Source organism: Sminthopsis crassicaudata, chromosome 3, assembly GCF_048593235.1.
Source record: "Sminthopsis crassicaudata isolate SCR6 chromosome 3, ASM4859323v1, whole genome shotgun sequence".
In the NCBI taxonomy this organism is placed as follows: Eukaryota; Metazoa; Chordata; class Mammalia; order Dasyuromorphia; family Dasyuridae; genus Sminthopsis; species Sminthopsis crassicaudata.
Genome location: NC_133619.1, coordinates 503615516 through 503631328, shown reverse-complemented (window position 1 = coordinate 503631328; position 15813 = coordinate 503615516). Strand labels below are relative to the sequence as shown.

The window sequence follows — 15813 nt, the reverse complement described above, 5'->3', positions numbered from 1 at the left end:
AAAATTGATTCCTACTTCTTCAAGATTTTTGTTTTTTATCCTCTTCTAGTATAAATTTTATAGAGCTATGCCTATGTAAAGAACTTCCAATGTCTTTTCTCAGGTTCATCTAGGGAAAGGGGAAATTTTTAAGTCATTTCAAGCAGATGATTAGCTAAACTGATAAAGCACTTTGTAGTGAATGGATGAAGAATGTCATATAAGATAGCAGTTACACAGATTTTGTTTGTTTAAACTATGACTTCGTGGGTTATCAGAGAGAAACTAAAGGTGAATCTTGTTCTCTGGTTTCTCTCCAGTGGTGCTTGTGGCTGGTCACATGGGCAGAGCTTTCTGCTGCCATCTTCTTATTACACTTCTTTCAGAGTCCCTGCTGCTGCTTGAACTGTAAATGCAGCAATGGAGATCTGTTTTTTAACTTCTTCCCAGGCCTCCTGTTGATCTGCTTTGTTTTCAATATCAAACATGGCATCATAGATTCCTGGAAATGATTCCCCTGCATATTTGTTGTGACTACTTGGAGCAAAGATGATGTGTCTATGAAAAGAAACCACAAATCAAAGCAGATTGGTAAATAGTTTTTTTCTCTCATAATGAAGCATTAAATGAAATTTAGTGATCTGATTTTTAATATTACTATGAGAGATAAGTAGTACTCCTTGCTTAACCCATAACATTTGCTGAAACTCATTTTAAAAAAAGGAAAAGTAAATTAATTGATCAACACTTTTTGAAATTTGTATATAATAATTTAATGAAAATCACTTTAGGATATGAGGAAGGAAAAATGTGCTCATTGGTTAGGTACACAATACTAGAGGAAATATGAAACTAAATTTCAAATTTACAAAATACACTACCTACTGACTTTTGGCTGCTTTCTGTTGAAAAGAAGTAGGGAAGAGAGGAAACACACAGATTATTGTATGAGGGAGCTACTTTGTAACAAAGTCAAGGAAAAACAATGTATCTGAATGATGAGACACACTAGTCTTTTCACATTCAAGGTTTACATATTCAATATACCAATACATATGTTTTGATAAGGTTAATAGTACATATAAATTATTTGCAGACTATAACTATAGCAATAAGTACCATTGTTGTGAAAAATTTTTCGAGGAAGATTCATATTTTAAATATTCTGGGTTAGTCCCCTGTGGGGGAAGGGACTATGAAATATTAGCAGGTTTTCTGGAACAGGATCAATTAAGAAAGATTTTTAGAATTTTTTCATTTTTTATCTCACTTGCAACTCTCTCCTCAAAATTATAATAAAAGAATGTGGGGTGAGGTAGCTCCTAAGAATGGGGCATAACAAGCATTATGATAACAACAGACACCTCCCCAAACTGCTGATTAGGATGATTGTATAATAAATTATAGAAAAGCTTTAGGCTCTTGAATATGTAACTCTTCAGTCCACTAAGATCTATAACCAGAATCAAATTGAATAATGATTAAGAAGTTTGAAGAGAAACAATAGTAAATTCTTGTCTTTATCCAGATTAGGTCTACACAAAAATATTGCCCAAAGCCCGAAGGCAAGGAGAGCTTGTCAAAAAGGGAGATGGATAGGTTAAAAAATCCAGAAGTCTGTCCATATTTAAATGGAAAAGCTTCAAGGATATCTGAAAATGTGGTTGTGATTCTTCTGACTGTGAAAATTTGGATGATTTAGAACAGGATATCCTGAGAATTGGAAGGGGGTACAGGAAAGGAGGATGTGTTCTATAGAATTCTGATCTGAAATGCTTCATTTAGTGACTGGTTTTTAAAATACTATTATGGGAGAGATAAGTATTTCCTGCTTAGCCCATAACATTTGCTGGAACTCATTTTAAAAAAAATCTGGTACTGTCATCCCAGACAATCTTGGGAGTCTGAAATATATCACTGCTCTGAATGTAGCAACACTCGAAAAGGTAGAAGGCAATAGCAGAAATGGAAGAAATCAAGGGAGATGATCTATAGGTACTGGACAGGGTAGAAACTATCGTTAACACATAGTCCCAAATCTGGAATTGTTTGGGGATGGGAAGAAACATATGAAAGCAATAAACACTTTGAAGAAATGTTATAGAGCAAAAGTATTAAATATAGGTCCAAGCAGTAAAAAGAAGAAACAACTATAAGAAGAGCATAAAAAAAAAAAAAAAAAAAAAAAAAAAAAAAAAAAAAAAAAAAAAGTGGCATGACTACAAGAACTTGCAAAGTACCTGGAAGAAATATATTTTTTTTAAAAATGAAATTATATGTGAAATAAGAACTTTGGAGGAAAGAATAGAAAGAATAATTAATATTGAAATTAAAATGGAAAATCTTACCCAGGTAAGAGAATGCCTGAAAATCAGAATGGAGAAGAAAAGAATACAATGATTTCATTAGCCAAGAAAAAACTTTTTTTTTTGGAAAAAAAAAAAAGGAAAGAATTTCAGGCATCAACTTTCAAACAACTGACTTGTCAGACAAGTCAAGGATAGATGAATAGGTAGTTTAAGAATCACTGAATTCCCCCCAACCATTACCAAACAACCAAAAAAAAAAAAAAAATTCCAGATGTTCTACTTCAAGAGACTATAAATAGTGTATACAGTGCTATACTATGACCAGCTTGGATCTATACCAGCAATGCAAAGTTAATTCAAACATTATTAATATTAAAGACATTATATTAATGACAAGATCAAAGAAAATCATGTGATAACATCAATAGTTGCAGTAAAGCCTTGGCAAAATAAAGCACTCATTGTGTCTAAAACATTTAAAAATTTACTAATCCTCAAAATAGAAAATACAGTTCAAACTCCAAACTTGGAATTATGTTTAGCTGAAAAACATTAGAGACTTTTTCAATAAAATTCAGTGGTAAAGTAAGGGTGTTCATTATTTCTTCTATTATTTTACATAATGGCAAAAATGCTAGTATAGGAATAAGAAAAGAAAATGCTATTAGCAGCATAAATATAGAAAAAAAAACTATTTGATTTGAGGTAACTAGGTAGAACAGTGGTTAGAACATTGAACTTAAGAGTTAACATTGCCTCAGCAACTTACTAGCTATATGATCCTAAAGAAATCACTCTGTGTGTCAGTTTTCTCATCTATAAAATGAGGGGGCTGAATTTAATAGATTAAAAGGTCTTTTTTTTAGCTCTGAATCTATGTATCTGCTTTTTTCACTTCAGCTGAAAACAATAAATTCTGCTCCAGTCTTTTACCTTTACTCTGTATGTATCTCTGCTTCAAATGTTTCTTAACAACCTATTGTACTCTGCTATTCACTTCCATTTTATAGGAGAATTCATCCCATTCTCATTCATAGTTAAAATGGCCAATTCTATATTTCCTGTCAGCTTATTTTTCCAAAATTATAGTTTTCTCTCTTTTTTTACCCTTTTCCTTCTCACTTGCTTCTGACTACCACCCTCCCTTAATCTGTCCTCCCTTTTTTTAGTCACCCCCTTCTTATCTGTTTCCCATTCTACTTCTTCCCTCCTTCTTTCTTTTTCTCTTTCCCCTACTACTTCCCTATAAGGTGAGATAAATTTTGATACCAAACTAAGCATGCATGAAAGTCCCCTCTTTGAGCCAAATCTGATGACATTAAACAATGCTCATTTCAATGCCCTTCCTTCCCTCAACTGTAATAGGTAATAGGTCTTTTTGTGCTTCTTTAGGTAACATAATTTACACCATTTTACTTATCTACTATTCTCCCAGTACAATACTTTTTTCACCCCTATTTTTTTTTTTATATCATTAAAATCAACTTACACCTACACCTTCCAAGTATATCCCTTTTAACTGCCCTGACAAAGGTACCATTTTCAGGAGTTACATGTATCATTTTCTGATATAGGAATGTGAACATTTTAACATTTAACCTTTTAAAAAAATGTTTTTTACTTTTTTATGCTTTCCTTGAGTCTTGTATTTGAAGATCATATTTTCTGTTCAGTTCTGGTCTTTTCATAAAAAAAGATTGAAAATCCCCTGTTTCATTGAATGTCCATCTTTTCCCTTGAAAGATAAATGCTTTTGGTGGGTAGTTGATTCTTGGTTATTGCCCAAGTACCTTTGCCTTCTAAACTATATTTCTTTAATGTAGAAGCTCCTAGGTTCTGGGAATCCTAATTATGGCACCTTGATATTTTAATTGTTTCTTTCTGCTTGTTTACAGTATTTTCTCTTTGATCTGATATATAATTTTGCATCTAGCTAAAATACTCTTTGGGGTTTTCATTTAATTTCTTTTCCCTATTTTTCTTCTAACTCTCTAAGATTTTTGAACTGTTCCAAAGTCTTTTGAACTTGAAGATCAGTTCATATTTCCCTTTGAGGCTTTATCTGGAGGTGTTTATTCCTCTTTTGGGTTTGTGTTCTGCTCTTCCCTGTCTCCAGAGTAGCTCTCTATGGTCAGCACTTTTTTTGCTTTTTTGCTAATTTTAAAAGTTGAGTTCTGCTCCTAGGGCAGAGAGGTGATTAGCCCGAGCTTCCCCTACAGAGCAATTGGAGCTTCTTAATGCCTCATGGAACTGGTGGTGCTGCAGCCTTTTTGTATAAATACAAATCATTACCCCTTTCTATATATAACCAATTAAGTGAAGTAGGATAAGATTGAATGAGAAATTCCACTCAAAATAATTGGCCAATATATTAAATATTTGGGATATCAGACACAAACAAGGAGGAAGTAGTCAGAGGTGAAACTCAATTGCCAGATAGATATTGTTTTCATTACACTCTACTGGAAAGAAAACATTAGGAAATTCCAATGAAATGAAATAAGTAAATTGGAGGAACATGGGATAGTTTACCTCTCAGACTTGTGGAGGAGGAAGGAGTTTGTGTCCAAGGGAGAACTAGAGACCATTATTGATCACAAAATAGAAAATTTTGATTACACCAAATTAAAAAGTTTCTGCACAAACAAAACTAATGCAAACAAGATTAGAAGGGAAGTAACAAATTGGGAAAACATTTTTACAGTTAAAGATTCTGATAAAGGCCTCATCTCCAAAATATACAGAGAATTGACTTTAATTTATAAGAAATCAAGCCATTCTCCAATTGATAAATGGTCAAAGGATATGAACAGACAATTTTCAGATGATGAAATTAAAACTATTTCCACTCATATGAAAGAGTGTTCCAAATCACTATTGATCAAAGAAATGCAAATTAAGACAACTCTGAGATACCACTACACACCTGTCAGATTGGCTAAGATGACAGAAACAAATAACGATGAATGTTGGAGGGGCTGTGGGAAAACTGGGACACTGATGCATTGTTGGTGGAGTTGTGAAAGAATCCAACCATTCTGGAGAGCAATCTGGAATTATGCCCAAAAATTTATCAAAATGTGCATACCCTTTGACCCAGCCATACTACTACTGGGCTTATATCCCAAGGAAATACTAAAGAAGGGAAAGGGACCTGTATGTGCCAAAATGTTTGTGGCAGCCCTTTTCATAGTGGCTAGAAGCTGGAAGATGAATGGATGTCCATCAATTGGAGAATGGTTGGGTAAATTATGGTATATGAAGGTTATGTAATATTATTGTTCTGTAAGAAATGACCAACAGGAGAAATACAGAGAGGCCTGGAGAGACTTACATTAACTGATGCTAAGTGAAATGAGCAGAACCAGAAGATCACTATACACTTCAACAATAATACTGTATGAAGATGTATGCTGATGGAAGTGGATATCTTCAACATAGAGAAGAGCGAATCCAATTCCAATTGATTAATGATGGACAGAATCAGCTACATCCAGAAAAGGAACACTGGGAAATGAGTGTAAACTGTTATTTTTACCTTCTGAATCCAATTCTTCTTGTGCAACAAGAAATTCGGTTCTACACACATATATTATATCTAGAATATACTGTAATATATTTAACATGTATAAGACTGCCTGCCATCTGGGGGAGGGGGTTGGGGGAGGAAGGGAAAAAAATCTGAATAGAAGTAAGTGCAAGGGATAATGTTGTAAAAAATTACCCATGCATATGTACTGTCAAAAAAAAAAAAGTTATAATTATAAAATTTAAAAAAAAAAAAAAAAAAAAAAAGAAATCCCTTATTCAGTCTTTGGGATTATTCTTTAGAAATTACCAAAATCAGACACCTGTCCTAGGACTGGCAGTCTCTCTGATCTGTTTCTCCACCCCTGTTACCCCATTTCCTTAATTATTATTTCAGCATTTTGACATCAGAACACTAATGGTTTGGGGCATCCTGTTTCTTGGTCTAATTGCATCATTTACTCAGAAAATCTGTCCTCCCGAGAGAGAGAGAGAGAGAGAGAGAGAGAGAGAGAGAGAGACAGACAGACAGACAGACAGACAGACAGAGACAGAGAGAGAGAGAGAGAATGAAGCTCTCAAACTCCATTTTTTGTCTCTCTCGGAGCCCCTGACTTGGGGTGCCTTCTCAGGGCAGCAGGACTGTCTGAGCACTGCTACACAGCAGACGCTGAGTTAAATGCACAAATGACCACAGATCTAAAGACTGTCCATCTCTGGTTGAGATGCCCCCCAACTGCAAAGATTTAAACAGGGAGGTGTGTGTCTCTCTGAATAAGAAGTGCTGTTCTATGTTAATAATACTGGGTTATTGGGGAAAAACTGGTTCTTGCCACAAGTCCTTGTATTTTCTAGTTTTAGTCTGCTTTGTTTTATTGTCCTGCCTCAGTTTCCCTGCCTCTTAGTTCTACAAAACCTCCCCCTGCCTCTTTATCAGAATACTTGATAAGATCTTATATTTCAGAATAGCAGAATGTCTCTCCCATCCCAAGCTATGGGAATGCCTTATCAAGATGCTGTCTCCACTGATTATGTCATCTCTCTAGAAACCTACTCCAATATTGCTCTTGCCTCTATTAGGTAACACAAACCCCCTACACTCTATCAGCTGTCTGGAGCTCTATGCTCAAGCCAAGCATTGCTCATTGAGATGTCATGGCACAGCTCTAACAAAATAAAAGTTTTTTTTTGTTGCATTTCTCTCTCTCTTAGGGATGCCTAAAGGGAATGAAAGCTATAGAGTTGGTCTGGTTACTGCCTCTCAATAAACTCCACTGAACTAATCTCTCTCCACTCACCTTAACAGGGCTTCCCTGCTGTTAGGAAGCTAGCCCCTTTGAATCGAAAAGGTTGAGAAAAAGAGCAATGTTCAAACTTAGCCTGGGTTTCTGTGAATGCCATCCATACTTCGGTAGGATTTATTTCTAAAAGAACTGCTAATTTCTTGAATTCTCTTATGTCGAATTAGACATTCTGTATATGATTGTATTTGCATTGGGTATTTTAAAACAAACTGGTTTGTATGAATAATTTGTATGAATATCATTTACTTGGATATGAACCTATGGGGACAAATTCCTTATTGTTATCAATATAAGGTTATGATAAACATTTGGTTAGAATTTATGTTCTTGCATTTTTTCCTCATGTAACTGATTTTAACATCAGAGCAATAGTCAATAGAAATTGTTAATGCAATTCAATTATATCATACCTTGTTGTTTCTAGCCTGATTATATGTAATCATTGTATCCTAAATGCTTGGCCAAATAAGTATTTAGCCTGGTCATCTGTCTGCTACTGGACAACTAATAGAGATCTGTAAGACCAAAACTGATTTCTAACACCTGTTGATTTCCTTTATCTTCTTAACCTGAGACTCTCAGTTCTCTTCTCAGGGCAACTCCTGCCTCCAGACACTCAGAAAGAAGCAGAGATGCTCTTTTAATGCAAATCTCTTCTAGACTTAAGCCTTAGAAGACCCCAGTCTCTGCCCTGATTCCGAGCAGGAGGAACTGCCTTCTCACCACCACAGAACACCACAAGGGTTGAACTGGCCCCCCAGCATCCTGCTCCCTGGTAGGAATTTGAGGTCTGGCCCTGTATCTCAGGACAGCCCGAACACCACAGGGGCCCGGTAAGCTGGGTAGGCTATGCTGACACTTTTCACCCCTTCTCTATAAAGAGTGGGGAAACTAGGAAGGAAAAGATTCAGGATCTTTGCTTATTGAATAACTAACTCTCTTCAAGAAGCACAGTTTTTCCAACATTTCCAAGAGCTTAAACTGCATTCTTATCTTGATCTGCAGCTCTGACAACTGGGGATACATATCCATCCCTAGACCCTGCCTTACAGAAGAGCAGTGGTTCATTAAATCTACTAGAGGCCTCTTGCCTCCCCTGGCTTCTGGTCCACACCCGTTAATCCCACCCCCAGGAGAAATTATCTTTCCTGGAAATTAAGGGTGAAAGAGCTAGACTACAAATGATCTTTTTCTCTCAGCATTTTCTCCTATTTCTCTTTGATAATTAGATGGGCCATCAGACAAGTAGCCCATAGAAGGGACCTGATGCATTTCTTGCTAAAGGCCCCATTCTCCTGAATGTCACCATCTCTACCCTGGATGACACCCCACTTTTAATCTGTTCCCGAGATCTGTTTTGTCTAGGCTTTCCCTAGGTTTTGGATTCTCAGCTGGCCTTTTAGCCTGGAGAACTTTGATTGGGGACAACTGACTGGGACACCTCCTCGATGCCCTGCTGCCATCCCCCATACCTCACACCTCACCTCCTGGCATGGAACCCCAAATCTCTACGACCCTTGTCAGATTGAAGCAGTTAAAGAGGAGATTGATGCCCCTTTTCCCACATGCATCTGGAGGCGATGGTTTGAGGGGGGAACAAGACGAGGGGACCCCACTACTCTGAAGATCTTTGGAGAAAATCTTCAACCTTTCCTTAAATGAAGGACACTGCCCCAAATTTTCGTTTTTCTTAAATGAATTTAAGTCTCAACTGTTTAAGGAGGGAACTGATGGGGGTTGAAGTCCCTTTAAGATTATTCGGGCCCAGCCCCCCACTATCAGCTCAACTTCCCCCAGCCCTCACCTGATCTGAGCTAACTGAAAAGCCCGCCAGAACTAGATACCGTCCACAATCTTTTGGTATAAAAGAGGTGAGCCAGAAACTCTCTCATTACAGGAACCCTCCCAGCCAACACATGGTATCCTTCCAGCCATGTAAGGGCTCCTGCCTGCCCAGGGCCACTTTTGGCCCTGGCGTCTTTCTAACTTAACTTCCAAATTTCTACAGTAAACCTTTTATTTATCAATCTAGATTTTCGGGCCTGTAAATTCATTTTACAGGGGACACTGTGCCTCATGGGATTATCTATGCACTGAGAAATGGGGTTCCCCCTTTCTTTTCCCTCATTAATAGGGTCTTAGAGAGTTGGAAATGACTGAACAACAAAATAAATTATAAGTATATTTTCCAAATTATAAATATACTAAGTGACCCAAAAAAGTTAGAAATAAAATTTAAACAATGACAAACCTGTGTAGCAAATTATGACAATACAGAGTTCAAATGAGTTCCCTGAAATAATAACACATCTTGCATATAATAGGTGTGTAATAAATGCCTGTTGAATTGAATTGATACTGGCAATTCAATTGCAAAAACAGAATTAAAGCCCACACTGTTCTCTTCCTGTAAAAAAAAAAGCTCATATCATACAATTCTTTCTTTAGTATAGCATCTACACTCCACATTCCAAGGAAGAATATGTCACTTTAAATAAGCATATCAGAAAATTAACTCAGTGTTCAAATCCACTTCCTTCTAAAGCTCAAGTTGATTAAAGTTGCTCTATCAGACTGTTACAGCAGGAAGCTTTGCATACAGCAATATTATACAGGCAATGAATATCTCTTTTAACACTACTTATTTGGAAACCCTGAAGTACACCGGACATTCAGGATTCTTAGTTTTTAAAGATTTTTATGGTCTTAAAGAGATCTTTCTTTTTAAAAATGAATATTTATATACTGTTTGATCCTCCACTAAAACTATGACAAGTTAGGAAGAGCTTTAGTCTGAATGTATCTGGAAGTCATGGAAAATTAGATAAGAGGGTGGGTAAGTTCTCCTTTGTGTCTGACTACTCCTCCCTACTCCTTTTAATCTCCTGTGACTTTTTTGAAGAAGAGAGCTTATATCATTCTCATTTCCCTCTGCCATCTGTCATGCCATAGAAAGTCCACTGATTATTTAAAGGATTTGCAAATAAAAAACTGTCAGCCAGCTCCATATTAGAATAATACTTTGGATTTTGTTTCATGCTTTTAAAACTACTTTTATGGATATAATTTCCATTTAATTCACAGAAGCATCCAAATGATATCCCCATTTTGACAGAAGATGAAACAAACACAGTGAGATTTTTTTTTAAAGTTGGGCTTCCCTACCTATCTTAGGCAGTAGTATAGGAAGTACAGGCACTTTTCAAAGAGTCAGTCTCACTATGAAAAAATGCAGGAGTTTTGATCAATTCTTTTTCTGACCTGAGCTAGTTCACTGAACATTATGCCACATGATGGCCCATCAAGTTGAGGGAGATTATCACATTGATGATGGATTTATTTGAGGACTCCTGCTAAACTTTAGTTCTATTGTAGTTTTAAACTACTAGGATCAAGACATCCTCCTGCCTCCTCAGCATCGTGGGTAAGCTGTATTATTGGCATGTAAATTACTCACAGGCAGTAACAGTGAGATTAAATTGATTGAAAATCCTCTGACTTTTTAAGGAGTGCAAAGAACCTTACAGATAATTTAATCTAATCTACTCATGCTACAGATGAAAAAGATGAAACTTAGAGAGTTGAAATAAGTGACTTCTCTAAGTTTAAAAAAGTCATAAGAAGCAAAGCTAGGGATTCAAACCTAGGACTCCTGCTTCAATATCTTTCTACTCTGACATGAAAATATAAAGTAAGTTATTTACAGAACTAGGACAAAAATCTAGGTTCCCCCAGCATTATAGGACTGAGAAAAAAAAATTAGTGAATATATAGTTCCCAACTCTTCATTTTATATATGAGGAAACTGAGATTACACAATGGTTGAATGAGTTTTCCAAGGTTACATGAAGCAAAGTTTCTTAAAACTTTTCTACTCATGACTCCTTTTTGCCTAAAATTTTTTATATGAACCTATATGAATATATAAAATAAGTATACAAACCAAACATTTACTTATAAAAATTGCAATTTTGCAATCCCTACATTTAGTTATGAGACCCCATATGACAGAGGTAGGAAACATTTGGCCCCATAGGCCATATAAAGTCCATGAAATCATTTGGTCTGGCCCTACCAAAGCAACCAGTTGACAACAATTTCTCACTGCTTGAGTTCTTCAAGTTGACAATTTTATATGGACCACAAATGATGTTATAAATATCCAAATGATTACTGGCAGAAAAAAAGATTCACCATCCCTGTCATATGGGGTCTCAATCCACAGTTTCAGAAGTTAGTTCACAGAGCAATAAGGTCATGTCTCATTTGATGTTTTTGCACTCCTAGAACCTAGCAAAAGTATCCAAAAAGTGCTTGATATGTGCTTCTTAACTGAACTTTGCTAGGGCTCTACCAATGACACCAAACTAATTTAATTACAAAATCCAATGGCATTTGAAGAGTTAGTGGAACCAGATTTTAAGTTTGATTCAAAAGAGATGGTAAGGAAGATGTTAGGGAGTTTTACTTTTATAACTGCAGGTGAGGTTTGGAGATGTTGACAAAGTAGTTGTAAAAGACTAAAAGGAAATGAATATATATATATATATATATATATATATATATATATATATATATATATATATATATAAGCTCCAGTTTTGTAGTTAATATGCATTTAATGGAACTCATCTCCTTCACCCCTGTTTCTAATGATTCCATTTTTTAGCCACTACAAAAAAGGCTGCCATAAACATTTTTGTACATGTGGGTCCCTTTTCTTTCTTTAAGATCTCTTTAGGATATAAGTGCAGTAGTAACACTACTGGATCAAAGGGTATGCACAGATTGATAACTTTTTGAGTACAGTTCCAAATTGTTCTCCAAAATGGTTGAATTGGTTTATAATTCCACCAACAACATATCAGTGTCCTAGTTTTCCCACATCTCCTCCAACATTTGTCATTATCTTTTCCTGTCATCTTAGCCAATCTGAGAGGTGTATCTCTGAATTGTGTTAATTTGCATTTCTCCAATCAATATTGATATGGAGCACCTTTTCATATGATTAGAAATAGTTTCAATTTCTTAATCTGAAAATTGTCTGTTCATATGCTTTGCCCATTTATCAATTGGAGAATGGCTTGATTTCTTATAAATTTGAGTTAATTCTCTATTTTGGAAATGAGGCCTTTATCAGAACCTTTGAATGTAAAAAATGTTTTCCCAGTTTATTGCTTTCCTTCTGATCTTATTTGCATTAGTTTTGTTTGCACAAAAACTTTTTAACTTAATATAATCAAAATTTTCTATTTTATGATCAATAATATCTCTAGTTCTTCTTTGGTCACAAATTCCTTCCTCCTCCATAGGTCTGAGAGGTAAACTATCCTATGTCCTTCTAATTTATTTATAATTTCATTATGTCGAGATCATGAACCCATTTCAATTTTATCTTGGTATATAATGTTAAGTGCGGGTCAATGCCTAATTTCTGCCATACTAGTTTCCAATTTTTCCAGCAGTTTTTGTCAAATAGTGAATTCTTATCCAAAAAGCTGGGGTCTTTGGGTTTGTCAAACACTAGATTGCTATAGTTACTATTTTGTCCTGTGAACCTAACCAATTCACTGAACAACTAGTTAATTTCTTATCCAGTACCAAATGGTTTTGATGACCGCTGCTTTATAATACAGTTTTAGTTCAGGTACAGCTAGGCCAATTTCATTTGATTTTTTTTTTTCATTAGTTCCCTTGTAATTCTTGACATTTTGTTCTTCCAGATGAATTTTTTCTACATCAGTAAAATAGTTTCTTGGGAATTTGATAGGTACAGCACTAAATAAACAGATTAGTTTAGGTAGTATTGTCATTTTTGTTATATTCGCTTGGCCTATCCAAAAGCACTTAATATTTTTACAATTGTTCAAATCTGACTTTATTTGTGTGGAAAGTGTTCTGTAGTTTTGTTCATATAGTTCCTGACTTTCCCTTGGCAGATAGATTCCCAAATATTTTATACTACAGACAAACAGATATTCCTAAAGCACAATGGTGACTATGTCACTCAACAACAAAATGCTCTTTATACTGTCTCCAAACTACCATTTCAGATTTCTTTCCTATCATTACCCCATCACACACACAGTGTTATAAACTGCTCTATTTAATTTGCTTTAAACTCAACATTCTTTGTATCTTTGTGTACTTCTCCATCAATCTGCCTTCTAATACCCTTGCTTTCTTCCTGATTATAAGGATAAAAAGGATTGGCAACTCAAGTATATCCTCTGGACATCAAAATATGCCCATTAGATATAATTCCATTTACCATGATTTAAAAAAAAAAGCTCCTCAAATGTGTTCAATACGGTGAGACAGGTTGTGGTGGCTCTTAGCCAATTTTTCATTTAGATTTGTCCTTTGTGTTAAGACTCTAAGCTTATTTCTTTAACTCTTCATTTTCTCATAGCTAAGTTCCTATTTTTTTCCATCTCCATTTTGCTGCCAATTCTGAAATTTGACATAGGTAGATAATGACCTAGTACCCTAGTTGTCTGCTTCCTGAAAATTGTTCAAAGATTTGGAGTTGTTGGCAATATGGAATAAAAGAAAGAATTCTAGATTTGAAATCTGAAGACTTAGATTGCAGGCCTAAAAACATAGATACTCTTTAATGAACCCTTCACAATGACACTTATAAAGGTGTATATAATAAGGAGTACAGCATTACCATGTTTTTCTTCATATGCATGCCATGAGATTGGCTTATGGATAAGATGCTTTTAATATTTCAGTACTTAAATCTTTTTTGATAGGGCCTCCAATAGACATATCTTATACCATTGTTTTATACTATATTTATGTATGTATATATTCTAGAGTGCCAATATGACATAAGCTCCTTGAAGGCAAGAGGATGCTTTGTTTTTATATTCCTACCTCCTAGCATGGTGCTGTAAAGTACTTAATAAATATCTGTTGAATTGTGTTGCTTTATAGTAAATAATATTATAGCAAAGTTGATGCATATGTATGTGTATGGCTATAAAATTCAATGTGTGTTGGGCATATACTTTCACAAAGGGCTGATCCCATAGTTCATAGTCACATGATTTAGGAGCCAGACTGCAGCACTTTTATCACGTGACAGGGTTCCCTTCTATAGATCACTAAGATTAGCAAAGCATATAGCTGTATAACTGACATTTTTCACCCAATCATAGTAGTCAGGAATGGATGAACAAACTAATATTCCCACCCAACCATAATTCAAGCCAAGATCTCATTAGTATGATTCCATGTGTAGCTAAATAAATCATCATTCTCAGAGCTAGAGACAAATACTGGATTTTTTTTCAACATATATTCTATAGAGAAGACTATAAAATCCTTTTGTTACTTACTAAAAGAGGCAATGTCTAGAATATTTCAGGCCTTTAATTCACAACATTATAAGTAACTATATTCAGGGCCTACAGGAAAACTATTATTTCTGTTGTTAAAAGGATTGGAAAAGGGGAATGAGGAAAACATTACAAACATATTTAATAAGGGCTTTGATTGCATTCTTTACAATGGGTCTATAAAGGGCTTTGTGCTTTGTAAGTGGTAATATAGAAGAGCATTTTTCTTATAAGTATTTCAGGGTTCAGACCCAAAGAGTCCTGTTGTGAAAGAAAAGAAAGTTTTGCAATGTACTCTGAGCAACTGTGCAGTACAATGAGATAAAGATGTAGGTAACAAAGTCCAATACAGGGAGAGTATCACTAAAATGGAGCTACCAAATATGTTATTTTTTTCTTATTTTATTTTCATTTGAAAATATATTTAAATTTACTTATGTAAAGATATTAAATATATACATGTGTACAATATATTTATCAAATATATATATTTTATTATGTTTACTTAAGGCAATTATTTATTGGATAAAAGACTCAACCTAAATAATGCCATCTTTGTGTAACAGGAATAGAACAAAGTAATTCTAAGCAACAACTGATGATTCGACATTAGACACACTATAAATCTGGAAGGTTTCATTTATACAGCATTGATATTTAAACTGGATTTGCCTTAGTTTAGTATACAATTTATATTATACACATTTTATGAGGGGATGTAGGTAGGTGTGGTTAAATCATGTGAGATATCACAGGTATAGGACACTCCAAGTGAGATCTGTATTACTGTAGGCTGAAACAGTTTCCTGGGAAAGAGTTTCCTGGGATACTGAGCAGCTAACTGACTTTCCCTAGGTCATCCTGATGGTATTTTTCAGTATAAGGAATGCATGAAGACTTTTCTGATTCTAAGGCCAGCTCTCTACCCATCATACCACTCTGCCTGCCTTTTATCTTATTTGTGACATGTATGATACTGCCATAATCTGGGAGTTCTGACCACTGTGTCTGGCATTGTGTATAAAGTAAAATATTAAATAGCTTCAGCAGTAATAAAGTAAAATTTTTATCTCAAAACATAACAGATTTATACATCTACATCAGCACTAGAATTCAGCCTATTAACAATTTTATTCAGCAATGCAATTAAAAGAAGTGGAAGCAAGATGGCAGAGAAAGGACAAGAAGTTGCCTGAGCTTTCTTGAATTTCTCTCTATATAACTTTAAATCAAAACAAGAGTTAAATTCTAAAGCAACAGAACCAACAAAAGAATAGGGTGAAACAATATTCAAGTCCAAGATAACTTAGAAGGACTATAGAAAAGGTTTGTCTCACCTGAGTAAAA

At 35.0% G+C, this 15813-nt stretch overlaps 1 protein-coding gene across 1 annotated transcript in view; it reads right to left on the bottom strand.

Moving 5' to 3' along the window:
* Window positions 1-220: 220 nt before the first annotated feature.
* LOC141563198 (N-acetylated-alpha-linked acidic dipeptidase 2-like) overlaps window positions 221-15813 on the bottom strand; it is a 97609-nt gene continuing 82016 nt past the window's right edge. The window contains exon 21 of the mRNA XM_074303949.1: window positions 221-537. Within this exon, the coding sequence (XP_074160050.1) occupies window positions 351-537 (187 nt within the window). The 3' untranslated portion in view covers window positions 221-350. The remainder of the gene's footprint in view (window positions 538-15813) is intronic.